The sequence below is a fragment of the Scyliorhinus canicula genome, chromosome 23 (assembly GCF_902713615.1).
Source record: "Scyliorhinus canicula chromosome 23, sScyCan1.1, whole genome shotgun sequence".
Lineage (NCBI taxonomy): Eukaryota > Metazoa > Chordata > Chondrichthyes > Carcharhiniformes > Scyliorhinidae > Scyliorhinus > Scyliorhinus canicula.
Window position 1 is genome coordinate 7,446,043 of NC_052168.1, and position 23,356 is coordinate 7,469,398.

The 23,356-nt window shown below is 51.4% G+C and overlaps 2 protein-coding genes across 9 annotated transcripts in view; one reads left to right on the forward strand and one right to left on the reverse strand.

Moving 5' to 3' along the window:
* Positions 1-1,385: 1,385 nt before the first annotated feature.
* On the reverse strand, positions 1,386-21,825 carry pih1d1 (PIH1 domain containing 1). Of its 7 annotated transcripts, none has more exons than XM_038783467.1 (11): positions 21,597-21,825; positions 16,592-16,702; positions 16,395-16,461; positions 12,395-12,580; positions 11,707-11,768; positions 8,434-8,515; positions 6,517-6,613; positions 4,796-4,846; positions 4,141-4,231; positions 3,031-3,174; positions 1,386-2,342 (listed from the first exon to the last, which is right to left on the reverse strand). In XM_038783467.1, exons 2-11 carry the CDS (start codon positions 16,664-16,666, stop codon positions 2,307-2,309), a joined length of 891 nt encoding a protein of 296 aa, XP_038639395.1. In that variant the 5' UTR covers positions 16,667-16,702; positions 21,597-21,825; the 3' UTR covers positions 1,386-2,306. The 7 variants fall into 7 exon arrangements, with proteins under 7 accessions (XP_038639395.1, XP_038639392.1, XP_038639397.1 ...); XM_038783464.1 differs by having other exon boundaries at positions 21,620-21,824; XM_038783469.1 differs by lacking the exon at positions 21,597-21,825 and adding an exon at positions 21,529-21,547.
* A 127-nt stretch (positions 21,826-21,952) lies between these two features.
* The window catches only part of aldh16a1 (aldehyde dehydrogenase 16 family, member A1), a 65,925-nt gene continuing 64,521 nt past the window's right edge, over positions 21,953-23,356 (forward strand). For both annotated transcript variants that reach the window (XM_038783461.1, XM_038783463.1), the window contains exon 1: positions 21,953-22,098. In XM_038783461.1, the coding sequence (XP_038639389.1) occupies positions 22,003-22,098 (96 nt within the window). In that variant the 5' untranslated portion in view covers positions 21,953-22,002. The remainder of the gene's footprint in view (positions 22,099-23,356) is intronic.

Consider the following 23,356-nt stretch of genomic DNA (forward strand, 5'->3'; position numbering starts at 1 on the left):
ACATAAGACACGTGATTGCAGCAGGTCAGTCAGTGTCTGAAGGGCAAGGTTTGGGCTGCAACTTGGGGCTCTGGATAAAGAGCACTTCTCAAATTCGTTTCACAGAATTAGTAATAAAATTCCAGGTTTATTCTGGTCCCTGCCAAAGGAACATTTGGCCCATTTTACCCCCTTCTCTCAGTTAAGGATGAAGCTGTACACCGGCTTCATCAAGTGACATTTGTGATTTTTATCAATGACTTGGAGGAGGGGGTTGAAGGGTGGGTCAGTAAATTTGCGGATGACACCAAGATTGGTGGAGTAGTGGATGAGGTGGAGGGCTGTTGTAGGCTGCAAAGAGTCATTGATAGAATGCAGAGCTGGGCTGAAAAATGGATGGAGTTTAACCCTGATGAGTGCGAGGTGATTCATTTTGGTAGAAAAAAATTTGAATGCGGATGACAGGGTCAACAGCAGGGTTCTGAGGAATGTGGAGGAACAGAGAGATCTTGGGGTTCATGTCCACACATCTCTGAAGGTTGCCACCCAAGTGGATAGAGCCGTGAAGAAGGCCTATAGTGTGTTAGCGTTTATTAACAGGGGGCTTGAGTTTAAGAGCCGTGGGGTTATGCTGCAACTGTACATTACCCTGGTGAGACCACATTTGGAGTTCTGGTCACGTCACTAGAGGAAGGATGTGGAAGTATTGGAAAGGGTACAAAGGAGATTTACCAGGATGCTGCCTGGTTTTCAGGATAGGTCTTATGAGGAAAGGTTGAGGGAGCGAGGGCTTTTCTCGTTGGAGCAGAGGAGGATGAGAGGCGACTTAATAGAGGTTTATAAGATGGTGAGGGGGATAGATAGAGTGGACGTTCAGAGACTATTTCCTCGGGTGGATGTAGCTGTTAAAGGTGGCATAACTATAAGGTTCGGGGTGGGAGATATAGGAGGGATATCCGAGGTAGGTTCTTTACTCAGAGAGTGGTTAGGGTGTGGAATGGACTGCCTGCTGTGATATTGGAGTCGGACACTTTGGGAACTTTCAAGCGGTTATTGGATAGGCACATGGAGCACACCAGAATGACAGGGAGTGATAGAGCTTGATTTTGGTTTCGGACAATGCTCGGCACAACATCGAGGGCCGAAGGGCCTGTTCTGTGCTATACTTCTATGTAGTAGGGTGAAGGAGGCCATTCAGCCCATTGTATCTGCACCGGCATTGCTCCTCCTCTTGTGTTTTTACAATAATCCTTCCAAACCCGCAACCACTGCCGTCTAGAAGATCAAGGGCAGCAGATACCTGGGAACACCACCACCTGGAGGTTCCCCTCTAAGCCACACACCATTCTGACCTGGAAATATATCGGCCTTTCCTGCACTGTCGGTGGGTCTAAATCCTGGAACTCCCTCCCCAACAGCACTGTAGGTGTACCTACTACACCTCAGGGACTGCAGCGGGATTAAGAAGGCAGCTCACCACCACCTTCTCAAGGGCAATTAGGGATGGGTAATAAATGCTGGCATTGCCAGTAATGGCCACATTCCAGGAATGAATAAGAATTTTAAAAAAACCTACTTTAATCCCCGCTTTTAATCTTAAAACAGTGACTGGTTGCTGCAAAGGATAACAAGAAGTTGGAGGGCAGCACTGGATGTGGCTGTGATGCCCTCCAATGTCAAACAGCTTGCCTGCCTTCTCCACTAATTGCTATGCACAGCAGGCAACATGGGAACTTAGTGCTTCTGCCACTGATCCAGTCGCCCAGGGGCCCAGACTAGTGATCCTGAGTTGCGGGTTCAACTCCAAACAAAAAGCCTGCCCCGGTAATGGGGACCGTAAAACTACTGGATCGCCACAGAAACCCCACCTGGTTCACTCTGGGAAGGAAATCGGCCTTCCTGACCCAGTCTGGCCTCCTAGAGACTTCAGATCCGCAGCAACGTGACTGACTTTCGACTCCCCTGAGATCGGGCGTCGCAAACCACGCAGCTGTGCTGGAGGGCGCGGCTCAACGCCACCTCGAGGTGAATGAGGTGTGAACAAATATCGTCCCTGCCAGCCATGCGCACATCCCGTGAATCAATATTAAAAGAAAAACTTGGACGAGGTGCCAGAGGGTAGTCGGTGGCCATGGACTTGGAACATCGATTATTTTTAAGCATAATTCCCAAGAGCACGACACAGTAAAACCATGTCAATGGCATGGAAATCAACAGGGTAAATGCTGACGGTGTACACACTGGGATCAAGTGAAAGCGCCCCCCCCTCCCCCCCACCGGTTATCTGGTCTCCGTGAGCACTGCTGGTCCTGGAATCGATCCTGGTTTTAGGCCGGCTGGACTGGCATCGTTACAGTCAGAATCTGTCGAGAAAAAGAAAACAGTCCACAAAGTGAATAATTCCGCACTACGTTTCGGTAACTTCCTTTTCAAGGTCAGTTTCCTCCTTATTTTCTGTCGCTGACTATCTCTCGCTTTGCCGCACTGACAAGTGCTCATTTCACTCCTGTCTGGTGCAACATAATAATAATAATCTTCATTAGTGTCACAAGTAGGCTTACATTAACACCGCAATGAAGTTGCTGTGAAAAGCCCCTAGACGCCACACTCCGGTGCCTGTTCGGTTATAATTCGGGAGAATTCAGAATGTCCAATCCACTTAACAGCACCTCTTTCGGGAATTGTGGGAGGAAACCGGAGCGCCCGGAGGAAACCCACGCAGACACGGGGAGAACGTGCAGACTCCGCAGTGACAGTGACCCAGCGGGGAATCGAACCTGGGACCCAAATGTGGCACATCTGCCCTTGTGCATGGACAGCACACACTGGATAAAGAGGGACAATTCATTCCTGTCTGATGCTTTATGGCACCTGCACATATACAGCAAAAAACACAGGTAAAAGGAAACAACACACTGCTAAGCATGTTTTCTGTCCATGCGCACTTTTTTTAAACGAAAGGGTATTTTTACAATAAGCTTCTTTGGCTGGTGTCTGTCACAGGTCAGTTGCGTAGTAGAAAGATCAGTGATCTGCTCGGCATCTCCTTACCCTGCTTTTCCGATTGAACTGAGAGCCACTTTCCTCCTGAACAATGTTATACGGGATGTAAATATCTAGGTGATAAAGGTCAGGCCGTGCCCACAGCACAATCCGGTCTTCTCCGAGGTCAAGCAGTAGTGATCCTGCTGAATCCTGCGACACAAAGAGAGAGAAGTTGTAATAATAATAATAATCGCTTATTGTCACAAGTAGGCTTCAGTGAAGTTACTGTGAAAAGCCCCGAATCGCCACATTCCAGCGCCTATTCGGGGAGGCTGGTACGGGAATTGAACCCACGCCGCTGGCCTTGTTCCGCGTTACGAGCCAGCTGTTTAGTCCACTGTGCTAAACCAGCCCCATGTAACTGTAGAATCGTAGGTATCCAACCGATCATGCTGCGCATTCCAAATGCTAACCAATCATTGTATAAAAATGTTTTGCCTCGTGTCGCAACCTCCTTCTGCCAATCACCTTACAGCTGCCCCCCTCTTTCAGCCACTGGAAATAGCCTCTCTATCCCCCTCCCCGTGCACGTGAGCCCCCTCCCCTCCCTTGCGTGACTTCCTCCCACCCCGGCCGACCACAACCTTCTCTCTCTCCTGCTCCCCTATTCACTCACACTAGGTATTAGAGCACTTCTGTACTGTGCTTGATTGGCTTTTCGCTGTTCATGACTGATTAAGCTCATTAGGAAATGGTTTCCATATTTTAGAATAGGATTGCTACAGTGCAGGAGGCAGTTTGGCCGGTCGCGTCTGCACCAACCCTTTGAAAGAGTACCCTACCTAGGCGCACTCCCCTGTCATATCCCTGTAACCCCACCTAACTTGCACATCTTTGGACGCTGGGTGGCAATTTAGAATGGCCAAACCACCTAATCCGCGTACCTCTGGGCAGTGGGAGGAAACCGGAGCACCCGGAGGATCCTACGCAGACATGGGGAGAACGTGCAAACTCTACGCAGAGAGTAACCCAAGCCTGGAATTTAACCTGGGTCCCTGGCGTTGTGAAGCACCAATGCTGACCACTATATAAACTTTATTCACAAATCTATGATGGCGCTGCAGAATCCTCCTCCATCTTCCTCAAAATGCATCTGGCTGGAAATGTAACACTAACCACTTTTGGTAAGGAAATCTCTGCTACCAGGAAGCTGGGGTGCTCGTCTGCAGGCTCAGCCACGATTGTGTATTCCGGCTCTACACAGGTACTGCCAGAACGGAGAGAAAGAAATTCAGTAACAAGCGACATTCTGTGTATACAGTCCTGATACCTTTTCTGAATAAATAAACCATATTTCAAACATGAATGTGGCTCCTGCAATCAGTATCTCAATCGCACTGCACTCTATTCAATATACGTTATCGTAAGTGACCTAATCAATTCATAGAATCATAGAATTACAGTGCAGAAGGAGGCCATTCGGCCCATCGAGTCTGCCCCGGCCCTTACAAAGAGCACCCTACTCAAGCCCACATATCTACCCTATCCCCGTAACCCAATAACCCCCACTTCAGCTTTTTGGACACTAAGGGGCAATTTAGCCTGGCCAATCCACCTAACCCGCACATCTCTGGGCTGTGGGAGGAAACCAGAGCACCTGGAGGAAACCCACGCAGACGCGGGGAGAACGTGCAGACTCCGCACAGACAGTGACCCAGCCGGGAATTGAAACTAGGACGCTGGAGCTGTGAAGCAACTGTGCTAACCACTATGTGACCGTGCTGCCCACAATTAACTTCTCCCACTCGAAATTAAGATGAAGCAATCTTACCTTTCCACTTCTGATATAAGGGGGTTACTGCCGGTTCCTGGGGACGAGGTGCTGTCGAAACAAAATAGGATGGATGGGTTTAGCCTTATTCTGTTGGGATCATACAGTTCCCCCAAGTTTGAATCTTTTTACATGGAAAAAGTTAGGAAAATGCAAGATGTCTTTCAGCTGTCTGCCCACTTCCTTAACAGTAAGAAGTCTTACAACACCAGGTTAAAGTCCAACATGTTTATTTCAAACACTAGCTTTTGGAGCACTGCTCCTTCCTCAGGTGAGGACAGGTGCTCACCCCGGTCCAACGCCGGCACCTCCACGCTTGCTTAACAGCAACAAGGAAAAAATCAACCTGCTTGACCAGCACCCCATTCAACACTGTAAACATTCACCTCCTCCTCCACTGAAGCACAGTCGCAGCAGTGTGGACTGTCTACAAGGCACAGTGCAGCAAATCACCAAGGCTCATAGAATCCCACCAGTGAAGGATGCCATTTGGCCCGTCGGGTCTGTACCGATCCTCTGAAAGAGCACCCTACCTGGGCCCAATCCCCAGTCCGATCGCCTAACCTTTGGACACAAATCAGCAATTTAGGGTGGCCAATCCACCTAACATCTTTGGACTGTAGGATGAAACCGGAGCACCCGGAGGAAACCCGGGCAAGGGGAGAACGCGCAAACTCGACAGAGAGAGTCAGCCAAGGCCGGAATTGAACCCGGATCCCTGTTAGCGCCAGGGGTGAGGCAGCAGTGCTTGCCACCGTGCCGCATCTTCTGGGGCACATCCTCCTGCAAACTCTCCCACCAAGAAGGTCAAGGGCATCAGATGCCAGCACCATCACCTGCAATTTCCCAACAGGCCACTCACTATCCCGATTTGGAAATATGTTGGCCGTTGCTTCATTGTCACTGGGTGAAAATCCTGGAAATCCCTCCCTAACAGCACTGTGGGTGTACCTACACCACAGGGACTTCAGCGGTTCAAGGCAGCTCACCACCACCTTCTCAAAGGCAATTGGAGACGGGCAACAAATTCTGGCATAGCCAGCGACGCCCACATCCGGGGAACAAGTAGATAATTAATAATGATAATAATAATCGCTTATTGTCACAAGTAGGCTTCAATGAAGTTACTGTGAAAAGCCCCTAGGCGCCATATTCCGGCGCCTGTTCGGGGAGGCCGGTACAGGAATTGAACCCTCACTGCTGGCCTTGTTCTGCATTACAAGCCAGCTGTTTAGCCCATTGTGCTAAACCAGCCCCAGTAAATAAGTAACCTTTACTGTCACAAGTAGGCTTACATTAAAACTGCAATGAAGTTACTGTGAAAACCCCTAGTCGCGACATTCCAACGCCTGCTTGGGTACACAGAGGGAGAAGTCAGAATTCTCAGCTGGTACGGGAATTGAACCCGCGCTGCTGGCCTTGTTCTGCATCGCATCTAGCCCACTGAGCTAAACCAGCCCCCAATTTAAAAAATGGAAAGCACTTCCATCAGAACCCCGGGAGTGGCTGGGATTATTTCCATCTGCGCTGCAGGGCTGCGGGGAAAGAAGTGGAGTGGGGGGGAGGGGGGGTGGTGAGTTAGGCTAATTGGAGAACCTCCTTCAGGCAAGATGGGCTCCTGCTGTGTTGTATGATATGGGTGCTATCATGTTGTTTTTATGTGCAAAGGGGAAACGCATCAAGGTCGTGTGAGGTGCAAGTTCTTTCGCCGATCACTCTACCTGGATTCCAGTTCTTGGATAACAGGTTTCGACTTTGTTCTGATGTTCTGTTCTGATATGGATCCCAGGAATTTCCTGTTTTTCAGCATTCGCCACTCTGGGAACAAAATTGTTACCAATTTCAGCAACACTGGCTCACCGCTGGAATCTGGGTTCACATCCAATAAAGATCGAGGGTTATAATTTCCGATCAGTCATGGTCTCACTGTATGGCGGAGCAGATTCAATGGGCCAAATGGCCTACTATGACTCCGATGTCTTATGGTCCTGGAAGGTCTCCATTCTGTCATGGACATCAAATTGGAGACTACACTAAGCTATTCAATAATTAATGGGAGGAGCCAGGTCGGTCTGTAGATTTGCAGTTCACCATAGGATTCATGCCTGACCAGACAGGAGAACTTTAAACTGAACAGCAGTTTTGCCAAATGCTGCTAGGGTGAGCAGATGTGTACTGGTTCTGCTCTTGAAGGGCCTCTCCCTCTCCTAAAGACTCCATATAACTAAGCAGGCAGGCAATCCGTTTGTTAACTGTATTTATAAGTGGCATTGAACTGTATTGGGTTGCTTAATTGGAGTTAGCAGCAGATATGAATAGTAAGTTCAGGTTTTTCCTTGTGTTTAAGAACTATTTAACTGATAATTGTAAAGTTATTTTCTTTGATAGTAAGGTGGTTAATTCTGTGTTTAAATTAAAGTTTGTTTTACATAAAAAAATACCTACTAATCAGAGTCACTCTTGGGGGTAAAGTACCCTTTCCTCACAGCTTTACAAATCAAAAAAGATTTTTTTTAGATTCTTGTCCGGTATCCTAACAAATTTCGGGATCTGGTCCGGTATCCTAACAAAAGGCGCTATATAAATTCAAGTCTTTAATTTATTTCTTTCGCCAGCTTACCAACATCGAACTGATATAGGCAATCTTCCAGCTTTCTGGTGACTTGCAAATCATGGGCTCACGTTATGGGAGCGGCGTTTTCAGAACCCCAAAATGTATCATGGAGTTCAACCAACCTCTCCCTTTAATGTATTGTTGCTTTTGAAGCACACGGCTTGTTCTCCAGGTGTGGTATTACAATTATGGACACGTGGGTTTTTAAACACAAAACAATGTTTATTCCATGAATTCAACTTAACCTTTTTGAATAAACATTGGATCACTTACCACCCCTTACTTCAAAGATAACCCCGAAAATAATACAACACTAAATAATCCCTCAAAATGTTCCTTCAAACCTCCAAAAGACTTAACACCTTTAAACTGAAACACATCAGGTTAAAGACATTACTATTATGAGTTTAAATCACCCAAATGATTCAGAGATAGTCTTTCCCTGCAGAGATCACAGCAGATCCAGCTCGCTGCAAACACAGACACGCCCACGCTCTTTTCCTCAAAACTGGCTTTTCCTTTCAAACAGCTCACAGCTAGGAACTTTTCAGCTGCTCTCTCGCAAACTGAAACTAAAACACTGCAAAAAGGCTGAGCTAAAAACCCAGCTCCACCCACACTCTGACATCACTTCAGTAATATGAGCTGCTGCATTTCTTAAAGGTACGTTGCTTAAACATCCATTTCTTAAAGGTACTCTCACATGACACTCAACAGAAACAGGTGTCTCCCACCCTCACAAGACTGGTGGCTGAAAATAGCAGCGGGCAACTGCCTTGCTCTTTCGCCCTCTGTCACCAATGTATGGCAACAATCTTGGCAGGGTTCCAGGGAGGGGAGACAGCCCCGTAGAAAGTACAGACTGAAAAATCAGCCTGCCACCTGGGAAAGCACCTCATTCTGCCCATCGTTGGAACTAGCCGTGTAGTTCACCAGACGAAGGCTCTGTTCCAAGGTTACAAAGGGGGACGGGCTCCAGGTCTAGGGGATAAGCGGCAAGCTAAACAACAATGGAGATAGTTACCTCGGGAAAGTTCCAAATTATATTTGTTTTCCAGCCCTTCAAAGCCGATAGTCAGGAAGAATTCCATGAAGAGTTTGTTGTTCTGTGTCAAGGAAAAAGGAACAAATGGGAAAAATAAATTACTGTCCTGCATTACAGAAAGGAAGACTTGCATTGACCTAGCACCTTTCAGGGCCTCAGGATGTCCCATGGTGCCTTGCAGCCAATGAAGAACTTTCGGAGTGTGGTCACTGTTGTGATGTAGGAAACGTGCAAGTCAATTTATATATAATCTTTATTGTCACAAGTCGGCTTACGTTAACACTGCACTGAAGTTACTGTGAAAAGCCCCTAGTCGCCACACTCCGGCGCCTGTTCGGGTACACAGAGGGAGAATTCAGAATGTCCAATTCACCTAACAAGCACATTTTTCAGGACTTGTGGGAGGAACCCGGAGCCCTCGGAGGAAACCCACGCAGACACGGAGAGAACGTGCAGACCCCAGACAGACAGTGGCCCAAGCCAGGAATCAAACCTGGGACCCTGGCGCTGTGAAGCACGCCAAACGGTAATGTGAGAATGAGCAGATAATCTGTTTTAGCAATGTTGGTGGGGGGATAAATATTGGCCAGGACACCAGAACAATGCCTCTGCTCTTTTTGATGACCCAGAATTGCAAATTTACAAGCATGCGGAGGCTGTGAAAGGTGGTATACAAACCAAAGTTCCTTTGTTCATCTACCGCCCACAGCCCAAACATTAAAGGATAACTAAATCCTTAAATCAAGCAACAATGAAAGGGTTACATTATACTGTGGAGTAGTAGTAGAAACCAGATATAAAAGAGTTCAGGGTACCACTTGAAGTCGCTGCAGTGGTGAAATTGGCTGGTTGACCATGAAGATCATCGTGCAAAATCTCACTGCTTTTTTACACAAGTACAACATTTTTAGCCAATGCGTTGCTTCAGCCGGACTGGCACGGTAGGTACACTGGATCATACTGTTGCTAGGATTTATTTGTATTGAAGGACATCTGTCCCAGTGAGGCCACCGAATCGAAATTGAGGCACCATTTACCCAGTGCCAGAAGTCACCCAGGGTTTAATGGCCCTTTGCATTTAGAAGATGCTTGTAAATTTGCAACTCTGGTCTGCATGAAGTTAAGGTCTTGGTTCTGTGCTTTTGCCACTTTGCAGCGTGACCAAAGCTCTGCCAACTGTTGGGCGGAGAGACTTGGGAGTTTCACACACTCCCAAATCACTTCATCGCCATAAACTGGTCTTCACCATCTGCAGCTCGGCCGTCAACTGCCTAGACACCAATCTGAGGGATCCCTTCCCAAAACCTCCAACTCGCTCTGCTCCTCCTTCAAGATGCGACCCAAGACCGAGATTTAAGTCACCTGTCATAATACCTCCTTATGCGGCTCAGTGTCGAATATTGCTTGCTAACATTCCTGAGAAGCACCTTGGGATACTTTACTTCATTAAGAGGCAGCAGGGTAGCATGGTGGTTAGCATAAATGCTTAACAGCTCCAGGGTCCCAGGTTCGATTCCCGGCTGGGTCACTGTCTGTGCGGAGTCTGCACGTCCTCCCCGTGTGTGCGTGGGTTTCCTCCGGGTGCTCCGGTTTCCTCCCACAGTCCAAAGATGTGCGGGTTAGGTGGATTGGCCATGCTAAATTGCCCGTAGTGTCCTAAAAAAGTAAGGCAAGGTTGGGTTACGGGTATAGGGTGGATACGTGGGTTTGAGTGGGGTGATCATTGCTCGGCACAACATCGAGGGCCGAAGGGCCTGTTCTGTGCTATACTGTTCTATGTTCTATGTTCTAAAGGTGCTACACAAGTGTAAGATGTTGTTGCTGGCATTGCTGGGTGTCCCATTAGATCTTTTCGCGAGCGTTATTTATTTAGGCGACACAGGACCACATTTACTCGAGATGGTCACGTCCGGGAAACTTCAGAGGGGATTACGTGTCAGGCGGAACAGTGTGGGATTGGAGCCACGTGGGGCCTGACTGGGTAACCAGGGGGTGGCAGGTTCCCGTCCATAAGACCACAGGGGCAGAAATAGGCCAATCGGCCCATCATGTCTCCTCAGCCATTCAATGAGATTATGACAGATCTGATATAATCCTCAATTCCATTTTCTTGCCTTATCCCCATAACACTTGATTCTTTTACCGATTAAAAATCTGTCTATCTCAGCCTTGAACATACTTCACGACCCAGCCTCTACAGCTCACTGCGGTAAAGAACTCCACAGATTCACTCCCCTCCGAGAGAAGAAATTCCTCCTCATCTGTTTTAAATGGACGACCCCTTACTCTGAGATGATGCTCACTGTTCCTAGACTCTCCCACAAGGGGAAACAACCTCTCAGCATCGACCATAGAACATAGAACATAGAACAGTACAGCACAGAACAGGCCCTTCGGCCCTCAATGTTGTGCCGAGCCATGATCACCCTACTCAAACCCACGCATCCACCCTATACCCACAACCCAACAACCCCCCCCCTTAACCTTACTTTTATTAGGACACTACGGGCAATTTAGCATGGCCAATCCACCTAACCCGCACATCTTTGGACTGTGGGAGGAAACCGGAGCACCCGGAGGAAACCCACGCACACAGGGGGAGGACGTGCAGACTCCACACAGACAGTGACCCAGCCGGGAATCGAACCTGGGACCCTGGAGCTGTGAAGCATTTATGCTAACCACCATGCTACCCTGCTGCCCCAACCATGTCAAGCCCCCCCGAGAATCCGATATGTTTCAATAAGGTCACCTCTCATTCTTCTAAACTCCAATGAGCACAGGCCCAACCTACTCAACCTCTCCTCGCAAAAAAATCCAGAATGTTAACTTTTTTTCTCTCTCTACAGATGCCGCCAGACCCGAAGTTATCCGACATTCTGTTTTTATTTCAGATTTTCAGCATCTGCAGTATTTTGCTTTTATTGCATATATTCAAGTCTGAGTGACAAGGAGTCAAGGTTACTGGGGTGGTGGTGGTGTGGGGGTGGATACCAGCAGAAAAGTGGAGTTATGGCCACATCAGGTCAGCCATGATCTTATTGAATAGTGGAGTAGGTTTGAGAGGGTGAATGACTAATCCTGCCCCTATTGCTTAAGATCCACACTGTCCAGATGTAACAAATTCAGATTTTCACATTGATGCCATCTCTGGACCTCGGGGTTGCTCGTTCCCTGCTATACCCGTCACAGTGCCGTACTAACCCTGATGCGGCATGACGAAACCCTTCAATACAAATCTTTGGTCCTTACCTGAATTTTGTTGTAAAATTTTGAATTGATGACTATGTCATACGCAGTGCATCCATTACTGCCTGGGAAGGAAAGAAACAAAACTAATCAGCCTGAGTGCAGTATTCCACTGGCACAGCAACGGCTGTCCTCTGATACCTTGCCAAAGAGGACTGGCCAGGCCAGCTCAGACAAGGTTTCCCCACTGTGAGTGAGGAGGGCCTGGCCCCTCAAGCTCAATCCAGCCCTCACTTGACATTTACTGTTAACGCTACAGGGGGGGCCTGGACAGAGGGAAACTGTTGCCATCGACGGAAGACTCGAGAGCCAGAGGTCGCCGATTCAAGCGGCTGTCAGAAATGCCAAAGGTGATGTGGGGGGGAAACCCTCTTTTAAACACAGCCTCAGTGGTCAGGATCTGGAAGGCGCCTCCTGCCTGGGAGTGTGCTGGGGGAAGTGAATTGGATAACTACCTGAAGAGGAAAGATCTTCAGGGCTCTGGGAAAAGAGCGAAGGAGCGGAATGAGCTGAGTCGCTCTAGCAGAGAGTTGGCACAGACATGAGGGCCGAGTGTCCTCCTTCTGTAACTTCCACGATCGGCACAGACTGGGACCATCCTGCTCACTGATGCGGTCACGCCGCCCTAACCCCCAGGCACCCACCCGCACAGAATAACCCCCTTCCTCTCCCCCATTATACAAACACGCACTGTTGTCAATTTCAGCATGCGGTTCGCCGAGGCTCATGGGAATCCTGTATCCGGAAGGGTCGTCCGATTCCAGCAGCGTCACCAAGCCCTCCTCAGAGAGATCTGGCGGGGGCGGGATCTGATCGGATTTGCAAACGTTGATGAAAATCTTCTCGCTGCTCTTCATCTTTGTCTTCACACAAAAACCTGCGAAAAGGGAGAGTTTTTTTTCTTTTGCAAGTGATTTATCAGTCGAACTAATTAGTAGTTTTCCCTCAATTTCCACCATTGGGCAGGCGAACCTCCAGCTGCCTGGGCCCCAATATCTGAAATTTCCTCCCAAGTCTCGCTGCCTTTCTCCTCCTTCAAACTGAGCTCTTTGAACAAATTTCTGGCCACCTACCCTCTGCGGCTCAATGTCACATTTTGTTTGAAGTGCCTCAGATGGTGAAGGGTGCTGTATAAATGCAGGTTGTTGTAGCTGCAGGCAGTCAGGACTGGCCCCAGCTCCCTTGATCTAAAGAAAGGGTAGTGCAAAGGAAATAACTCAGGGACGACCCCTCCCATTATCATAGAATTTACAGTGCAGAAGGAGGCCATTCAGCCCATCGAGTCTGCACCGGCTCTTTGAAAGAGCACCCTAACCAAGCCCACATCTCCACCCTATCCCCATAACCCAGTAACCCCACCCAACACTAAGGGGAATTTTGAACACGAAGGACAATTTAACATGGCCAATCCACCTAACCTGCACATCTTTGGGCTGTGGGAGGAAACCGGAGCACCCGGTGGAAACCCACGCACACAGAGGGAGAACGTGCAGACTCCACACAGACAGTGAACCAAGCCGGGAATCGAACCTGGGACCCTGGAGCTGTGAAGCAATTGTGCTAACCACCATGCTGCCCTGTTGACCTACGGTAAAGCATCTGCACATCGGGCACTTGGCAGAGGTCGGAATCATGGCTCTAATGCCTGTGATAAAATAACCTGCTTACAGCATTGCCTGTACAAGTCGAATACCCCTTTGACCAAGTACCTTAGGGCAACCTCGGTCAACTGCGGCTCGATGGTTAACGACCTTAAGACAGGCGGTTGCCAATTTAGGTCTCACTCCAAGCATTTCAGCCGAAAATCTAGGCTGGTACCCCCGGTGCAGTACGACACAGTGCTGCACTGCCAGAGGCGCCATCCTTTGGATGAAACTTTAAACCGAGGCCCAATCCGTTTTCTTGGATGTTTGCAGAAGAACCTGTGTATTTGTTCTTATTTATCAACATCCCTAAAAATAAATCACCTGGTCAGTCTCACATTGCTGTTTGTGCGAGCTTGCTGTGCGTAAATTGGTTGCCGTGACTACATTTCAAAAAGTTACTTATATTGGTCGCAAATTGCTTTGATGGGTACCGTCTTAATACAAGTGTTTCTTTCTTTCAACCAGTGGGGCTGTAATGTGAGGTAGTTCTGGGCCGGAGGGGGTAGCTTCCTTGCCTCTAAGCTGGAGTCCCACCCCAGGACAGGTCTTGATGGCCAAGGAAGGTGACCAAACAGGTTGAGTATCAACCTGTGAATCCTGCCAACCCACACCAATGGCTGGCAGAAAGGGGGGGGGGGATTCCTGGTCAGCCAGGTGATGGAAGGTGAATTGGAGCCCCCACCATCACGATCTATAGCTCTGGACTAGAACATGCATATTGCCACAGCAACTCAGACTCCTTTTGCTGGTGTGGATCAGATTGGGGCCAACAGCACATGATTTAATTCCCGTTGGGGTAAATTCCGGACCAACCTGCCTCCCTACCTCTGGTGGAGGCCTACCAGGGTCAGACGTGCCTTCAGGCAGAGACTTGAAGAAGAGCTTGAAATGCAGCAGGCAAGGTTGTTTCCAGAAAAGAAGAAAACACTGGGAGCCCCGTGTAACGCATGCGACATGCAGAAAGGCGGGAAATGAACAGGGCCTCCTGTGTGGTGACTTTCCCCACGCTTTGTTAGACCACCCGGGGAAGGAGGTGCAGAGCAGAGCCCAAGACTATCCCTAAAGAGTGACCTGGTTCACCAAGGAGACAGTAGCACAGTGGATGTTACTGGACTAGTAATCCTGAGGTTTGAACTTATACTCTGGAGACAGGAGTTCAAATCTCACTATGGCAGTTGGTGAAATGCAACTTTAATTAGTAAATCTGCAATAATATTCTAGCTTCATTAATAAAAATCCATCTGGTTCACCATTGCCCTTCAGCGAAGGAAATCTGTCATCTTTGTCCATGTGACTCCAAACTTACAGCAATGTGGCTGACCCTTAAACGACCCAGGAAGCCACTCTGCTGTATCAAAACTCTAGAGAGAACAAAAAGCCCCACCACATGGACCTGAGCACCTCACCATCACCACCTTTCGAAGGCAATTATGGTAAAGAAAAGTTAAAAATAATTATTTGCCTTAAAGGCTTCCTATAAACACAAATAATCGTTACTGGACAATAAAACATATCAGGAACTTGGCGGTCCTGTGGATCATTCATTAATACAGAAATGGCCTGGAGGTGAACACACACGCACGCATACGCGCACACACACAGACAGGACATGAGTTTATCAGTAGTGGGTAACAGAGCAGGCGGCAGAGTTGAGGACAGAGGAGCGGCATGGTAGCACAGTGGTCATCACCGTTGCTCTACAGCGGCAGGGACCCGGATTCGATTCCCGGCTTGGGTCACTGTCTGTGCGGAGTCTGCACGTTCTTCCCGTATCTGCGTGGGTTTCCCCCGGGTACTCCGGTTTCCTCCCACAAGTCCCAAAAAACGTGCTTGTAAGGTGAACTGGACATTCTGAATTCTCCTTTTGTGTATCCGAACAGGTGCCAGAATGTGGCGATGAGGGGATTTTCACAGTAACTTCGTTGCATTGTTAGTGTAAGCCTACTTGTGACAATAAAGATTATTATTATTAATTACGTGTTTGCTAACTCCTGTCTACTAAGTACACAGCGTAACCTGAGAGGTAAAAGGAGTCACACTGTGTAAAAATGATCTGGAATCCACTTGGCTTTTTCCCCGTCTTGTTGTCATGAAACATGTTAGCACCTCACTATATTTTGATAATGCATTGCTTCACTAGTTTGCTTTTACTCTTATTTCTCGGATCAGGAACAATCTGCACCCCTGGCTCGAAACTGATTCCACGTTGTGGATCAGCCGATCACTTCGGTAAAGGAAGAAACACTCGTTGTGGGCAATAAAAATAATAATCTTTATTAGTGTCACAAGTAGGCTTACATTAACACTGCAATGAAGTTACTGTGAAAAGCCCCTCGTCGCCACATTCCGGCGCCTGTTCGGGTACACAGAGGGAGAATTCAGAATGTCCAATGCACCTAACGGCACGTCTTTCGGGACCTGTGGGAGGAAGCTGGAGCACCCGGAGGAAACCCAAGCAGACACGGGGAGAACGTGCAGACTCCGCACAGACAGTGACCCAAGCGGGGAATCGAACCCGGGACCCAGGCACTGTGAAGCAACAGTGCTGACCACTGTGCTACCAATAACGCTTTTTAAAATCCACATACATCCTTTTGAACATGCTTTAAATCTTTTAATCTGGGTTGGAGAATACCGCGGGGGAGAGCTGTCCAGGTTGGTGGTTAGGAGCAGAGGTAGACCATTCGGCCCATCGATCCTGCTCGGCTATTCAATGAGATTGTGTCAGATCTGATGGGACAATCCTCAACTCCACTTTCCTGCCTTATCATCATAACCCTTGATCCCCTTACTGATTAAAGATCTGAGGCTGAAACGCTCAATAAAAAAAATTCCTGGATCTGCAGCGAAATGCTGTAACCCAAGGCTACGGAAAGTGGAATTGAAATGAGAGGCTGTTAATTTTTCCCTCTTTTCTTGTTTGGCTGACGCGGACATGCTGGGCTGAATGGCCTCTTCCTGCTCGGTCACCTTTCTCCGGTTCTGGCCGCTTGCCACTTCTGCGGAATGCTAAGTGGATGGGAGGTGAGGGATGCGACTGCGTACCTGGCTGCGGTCTGATCTGCTTGGATTCCTGTCCTGTCGGCAGTTGATTCTGCATCTCCTTCGCAGCCTGGGGGAGGAAGCGGGCGAGAAATGGACGCTCGTTACCATAATAAATAAAAGCTGCATCGGCGCAGATATTCAAACTTTGAGGGCTCTTGCAGTAAACGAGGGTCCGCTAGGTGGGATCGCATGCCTACCTGCAGTAGCAGCTGCTCATAAAGCGCATCCTCGGTCATCTCAGCTGAAAGCAGACTTCCATCTGTAGTTTCCATGGTCCAACTCGGTGTCTGTGAAAAGCCTGGGTCCGCCTTTCAATAACCAGTAAAAGAGTGAGCACCAAGGTCAATAGGATTGTCATTTATATATTTTTTATATATATATATATATATATATATATAAAAGCAGTAGAATTGAATAAAGTTGTCATTCACCAATCATTTCTTTTTTTCCAAGGCTATCTTATTGTTCCCTATTATGTAAAAGCAATGAGACAGGATTGTGGTGTGTAACTATAGCTCGGTAACATCCTGGCTGGCCGTGGAATAGGCAGCCGACAACCTAATGCTGAACTTCTGTTTCACTTTTAAACTTTAAAATTTTGACCTTCAATTTCTCCTCCTCATTTAAAAACCTCTCTGTGGCCGCACCCCTCCCTACCTCGCTGTAATCCCTGCCAGCAGCCCAACTTGCCAATATCTTGTGCACCGCTGATTGTAATCGTTCTGCTACTGGCTGCCGTGCCTTCGGTTGCTCAGGTGCCAAGCTCTGTGAATGCCCTCCCTGTCACTCTCCCTTACTCCTCCTTTAAGATTCTCCTTAAAACCTACCTCGATAACCAAGCTTTTGATCTCCTGTCCTTGCATCCCCTTATGTGACGTGGTGTCAAATTATGTTTCCTGGGTGGCACGGTGGTTAGCACTGCTGCGTCGCAGCGCCAGGGACCAGTTCAATTCTGGCCTCGGGTGACTGTATTTGTGGACATGATGTGGCGATGCCGGCGTTGGACTGGGGTGAGCACAGTAAGAAGTCATACAACACCAGGTTAAAGTCCAACATGTTGTAAGACTTCTTACTGTATTTGTGGAGTCTGCACGTTCTCCCTGTGTCTGCGTGGATTTCCTCCGGGTGCCGGATCCGGTTTCCTCCCACAGTCCAAAGATGTGCAGGTTAGGTGGATTGGCTGTGCTAAATTGCCCCTTCGTATCACAAAAAGATGTGTAGGCTAGGTTAGGAGGATGAGGTGGGCGAATGGGCCTGGGTGGGGTGCTCCTTCGGAAAGTCGGTGCAGACTCGATGGGCCGAATGGCCTCCTTCTGTACTATAGGGATTTTACGATTCTGTGACCCTATGAAGCGACTGCTTTATTACGTTAATAAAACTATATAAACACAAGGTGGTGCTGTTATTCTCAACTGTCCCTCTCAGACCGTTTCTCAAGCACAGCATGTAGGTAAGTGTTCCAGACGGACACAACAAACAATTCCACTGGAGACTGATTTGCCTCCAGGTTAGTGTGTGTTGCAGATCACACAGGGAGTCTGAGTTGCCATGCCAACATGCACCTTTCCATACATGTTGCAGCCTGGAGTTACGGATGCCGATGGTAGCGGTTCCAATTTCTTTCCATCACCCGACTGATCAGGAATCTCGCCCACTCTGGTGTGTGTTGTGTGGAGTTTGCACATTCCTCCCCCCGCCCCCCCCCGTCTCTGCGTGGGTTTCACCCCCACAACCCAAAGATTTGCAGGATAGATGGATTGGCCACGTTAAATTGCCCCTTAATTGGAAAAAGAAAAATAATTGGGTATTCTAAATTTATTTTTTTTAAATGAATGCACCTCCCGTGGCCATAAAGTCCTGGAGTGGGACTTGAGCCTAAAGCTTCTAGTTCAGAGGCAGGGGTGGGACCCACTGCACCACCAGACCTTCAGCCCAGATTAGCAGCTACCTATAAATCCTCGTTTGTATTTTGTCATATTTGCATATTAAAATTCCAATCTACCCTCACTCTACTATACTTGTACACATGATCACTTCCATGTCATTTCACTCAAATTAAAGTTATTTTATGCTCTTTCCCCCATTCAGTCCAAAGCTAAGGGATCAGTTTATTTAATCTTATTGAAGACCCAGGTCAGGAATTCATCAGGAGAAATTACTGGTACAAAACATAAGCAACCAACCAACTGACCATCAGTTCATGGTCTAATTTTTGGCAAGTCTTGATAAGGTTTGTTTCTGGAAGTATATATAAAGCCTTGATTTTTTCTGCACTCTCTCAGCCTCTCACAACAGTCGGTGAGCAGGCAGCACATGCAACTCACAGCGCCCACTCAGCAGACTGGCATTCATCCAGATAGTATCTCCAGGCCGATTGGCAGCACCTCAAAACATCTGGTAGACTGTCAGCACCCAGCCAGACAGTGCCCACCTCTCACAGCACCAAGTCAACTGGCCATATCCTGTAAACTGACCACATTCATACAACAGTCAACAGCTACACTTGACAGCATGACAGCAACAATTCTTTGGGAAACCGCAGCACCCAGCAATCTGGCAACACCCACCAAACCCCCGCAGCGCCCACCAAACCCCCACAGCACCCACCAAACCCCCACAGCACCCACCAAACCCCCGCAACATCCACCAAGTGGGTTGGATCTCGAACAACGATGAATCAGAGTACAGAAAAGCCCAGTGGAGTGGTATAACGGCAACAATCTCTCCCTCAGCGCCAGCAAAACCAAGCAACTGGTCACTGACTTCAGGAAGTTAAGGATGGTACACATCCCTGTCTGCATCAATGGTGCAGAGGTGGAGATGGTGGACAGCTTCAAATTCCTAGGTATACACATCAGCAACAATCTGTCCTGGTTCAACCACGTCGACGCTACCAGCAAGAAAGCGCCTATACCTCCTCAGGAAATTCGGCATCTCCACATTGACTCTTTACAAATTTAACAGGTACACCACAGGAAGCATCCTACCTGGCTGCATCACAGCCTGGTATGGCAAACTGCTCGCCCAAGACTGGAAGAAACTAACGAGAGTCGTGAACACCGCCTAGTCCATCACACAAAACTGCCTCCCATCCATTGATCTATCTACACCTCCCGCTGCCTGGGGAAAGCAGGCAGCATAGTCAAAGACCCCTCCCACCCAGCTTACTCACTCTTCCAACTTCTTCCATCGGGCAGGAGATACAAAAGTCTGAGAACACGCACGAACAGACTCAAAAACAGCTTCTTCCCCGCTGTTACCAGTCTCCTAAATGACTCTCTTATGGACTAGCCTGACTTATTCCCACATCTTCTCTACTGAGTGGTACTACACTCTGTATGCATCCCCCGATGCCTGTGTCTATGTATTTACATTGTGTATTTATGGATGTCCTATGTTTCTCCCTGTATGGAACGTTCTATCTAGACCGTACGCAGACTTTTACCGTGGTACACGTGATAATAAATCAAACCCCCTGCAGTGCCCCCACCCGGGCGGCGCCCGCTCCCCACCCGGGCGGCGCCCGCTCCTCACCCGCGCGGCGCCCGGTCCTCACTCGGGCAGCGCCCACTCCTCACCCGGCCAGCGCCCACTCCCCACTCGGGCACTCCTCACCTGGGCAGCGCCCACTCCTCCCCGGGGCAGCGCCCACTCCTCACCCGGCCAGCGCCCACTCCTCACCCGGCCAGCGCCCACTCCTCACCCGGCCAGCGCCCACTCCTCACCCGGGCACTCCTCACCCGGGCAGCGCCCACTCCTCACCCAGGCAGCACCCACTCCTCACCCGGGCAGCGCCCACACCTCACCCGGGGCAGCGCCCACTCCTCACCCGGGGCAGCGCCCACTCCTCACCCGGGCAGCGCCCACTCCTCACCCAGGCAGCGCCCACTCCTCACCCGGGCAGCGCCCACTCCTCACCCGGGCAGCGCCCACTCCTCACCCGGGCAGCGCCCACTCCTCACCCGGCCAGCGCCCACTCCCCACTCGGGCACTCCTCACCCGGGCAGCGCCCACTCCTCACCCGGGCAGCACCCACTCCTCACCCGGGCAGCGCCCACTCCTCACCCGGGGCAGCGCCCACTCCTCACTCGGGCAGCGCCCACTCCTCACCCGGGCAGCGCCCACTCCTCACCCAGGCAGCGCCCACTCCTCGCCCGGGGCAGCGCCCACTCCTCACCCAGGCAGCACCCACTCCTCACCCGGGCAGCGCCCACTCCTCACCCGGGGCAGCGCCCACTCCTCACTCGGGCAGCACCCACTCCTCACCCGGGCAGCGCCCACTCCTCACCCGGGCAGCGCCCACTCCTCGCCCGGGGCAGCGCCCACTCCTCACCCGGGCAGCGCCCAGTCGTCACCTGGGCAGCGCCCACTCCTCCCCGGGGCAGCGCCCACTCCTCACCCGGCCAGCGCCCACTCCTCACCCGGCCAGCGCCCACTCCTCACCCGGCCAGCGCCCACTCCCCACCCGGGCAGCGCCCACTCCTCACCCGGGCAGCGCCCACTCCTCACCCGGGCAGCGCCCACTCCTCACCCGGGCAGCGCCCACTCCTCGCCCAGGGCAGCGCCCACTCCTCGCCCAGGGCAGCGCCCACTCCTCGCCCAGGGCAGCGCCCACTCCTCACCGGGGCAGCGCCCACTCCTCACCCGGGGCAGCGCCCACTCCTCACCCGGGCAGCGCCCACTCCTCGCCCGGGGCAGCGCCCACTCCTCGCCCGGGGCAGCGCCCACTCCTCGCCCGGGGCAGCGCCCACTCCTCGCCCGGGGCAGCGCCCACTCCTCCCCCGGGGCAGCGCCCACTCCTCCCCCGGGCAGCGCCCACTCCTCCCCGGGGCAGCGCCCACTCCTCCCCGGGGCAGCGCCCACTCCTCCCCGGGGCAGCGCCCACTCCTCCCCGGGGCAGCGCCCACTCCTCCCCGGTGCAGCGCCCACTCCTCCCCGGGGCAGCGCCCACTCCTCCCCGGGGCAGCGCCCACTCCTCCCCGGGGCAGCGCCCACTCCTCCCCGGGGCAGCGCCCACTCCTCCCCGGGGCAGCGCCCACTCCTCCCCGGGGCAGCGCCCACTCCTCCCCGGGGCAGCGCCCACTCCTCCCCCGGGCAGCGCCCACTCCTCACCCGGGCAGCGCCCACTCCTCACCCGGGCAGCGCCCACTCCTCACCCGGGGCAGCGCCCACTCCTCACCCGGGGCAGCGCCCACTCCTCACCCGGGGCAGCGCCCACTCCTCACCCGGGGCAGCGCCCACTCCTCACTCGGCCTCTGCAGCTTCCACCTGTTGCTATGCGCAACGCCCCAAACCGGCCCCCGATGCGCAGCGTCCCCAGAACAAAGTTCCCGGGGGGGGGGGAGGAGCGGAGAGTCTAACAAACACCCCCCTCCCGGTTCCGCCTCTTCCTCTCCCCGCCACCGACGCGGGAAAACCTCACGAATATCCAATGTGGAGTTAGATAGATAGAAAATGAAAAACATAAACAATCTGCCTCCGCGGAACCCGGCGCCAGGGCGCGCTTTGACCTTCTTTAGGCGGAAGGATGGACGGACGGACCGGCGACCTCCTTCCGGCGGAAGTCCCCTCCCTCCCGGTGATTGACAGCCGGCCCCCGGGAGGCGTGATGGCGGCAGGCGCTGCCACGGAGAGACTGAGTGTCGAGGAGATTTTTGGCGCCATGAGCTACGGCCCGGCCCCCGAGAGCCCGAGCAACGCGCAGGTGAGACCCTCCTTCACCCTCCCCCTTTCCAGGCTCCCGCCTTCTGGAAAGATCCCAGTGACCTTTGCCCCGGGCTCTGCTGCCAGGCGGGGCCAGGCTCAGGTCAACTCAACATGAGGGTTTTGCAAAGACAACCTCCTGCAAAAATCCTCCTTGCACAGCCTCCCCCCTTGGAACTGTGAGGGGGGGCCTGTGCTGCAGGGACGGGTGCATTTGTGTAGCGCCTGTCACAACCTCAGGGTGCCCCCCCCCCCCCCCCCCAAAACCAACCAGGGGATTTTCTTTTTTTGTCGCCTTTACATCCCGGAAGGGGCTGCCACTGTTCTACGGGAAACACGGCAGCCTATTTGCACGCAGGAAGACTCGGTGCAACGGTGTCCCGCTGGCTTTTTATGCATTGGCCAGGGCACTGCCCGGGTGAGGAGTGGGCGCTGCCCGGGTGAGGAGTGGGCGCTGCCCGGGTGAGGAGTGGGCGCTGCCCGGGTGAGGAGTGGGCGCTGCCCGGGTGAGGAGTGGGCGCTGCCCGGGTGAGGAGTGGGCGCTGCCCGGGTGAGGAGTGGGTGCTGCCCGGGTGAGGAGTGGGTGCTGCCCGAGTGAGGAGTGGGCGCTGCCCGTGAGGAGTGGGCACTGCCTGGGAGGAGTGGGCATATCCCGAGCGAGGTGCTCCCCCCCCTCCCGCTCTTCTTCGAGAATCTGAATCTGAAGAGAAGTCTTGAGATCTTGATGAATCTACAGTGAAAACCATTACAGACGGAAAGCAGGAACACTGAAACTGACGGCTGAGACTAAAAGATGGATTAATAATAATCTTCATTATTGTCACAAGTGAAATGAAAATAGCTTATTGTCGCAAGATGAAGTTACTGTGAAAAGCCCCGAGTCACCACGTTCCGGCGCCTGTTCGGGGAGGCTGGTACGGGAATTGAACCGTGCTGTTGCCCTGCCTTGGTCTGCTTTAAAAGCCAGCGATTTAGCCCTGTGCTAAACCAGCCCCTATGTAGGCTTACATTAACACCGCAATGAAATCCCCTAGGCGCCACATTCCGGCGCCTGTTCGAGTACACAGAGGGAGAATTCCGAATGTCCAATTCGCCAAACAGGCACGTCTTTCGGGACTTGTGGGAGGAAACCGGAGCACCCGGAGGAAACCCACGCAGACACGGGGAGAACGTGCAGACTCCACACAGAGAGTGACCCAAGCCGGGAATCGAACCCGGGTCCCTGCCGCTATGAAGCAACAGTGCTAATCACTGTGCTA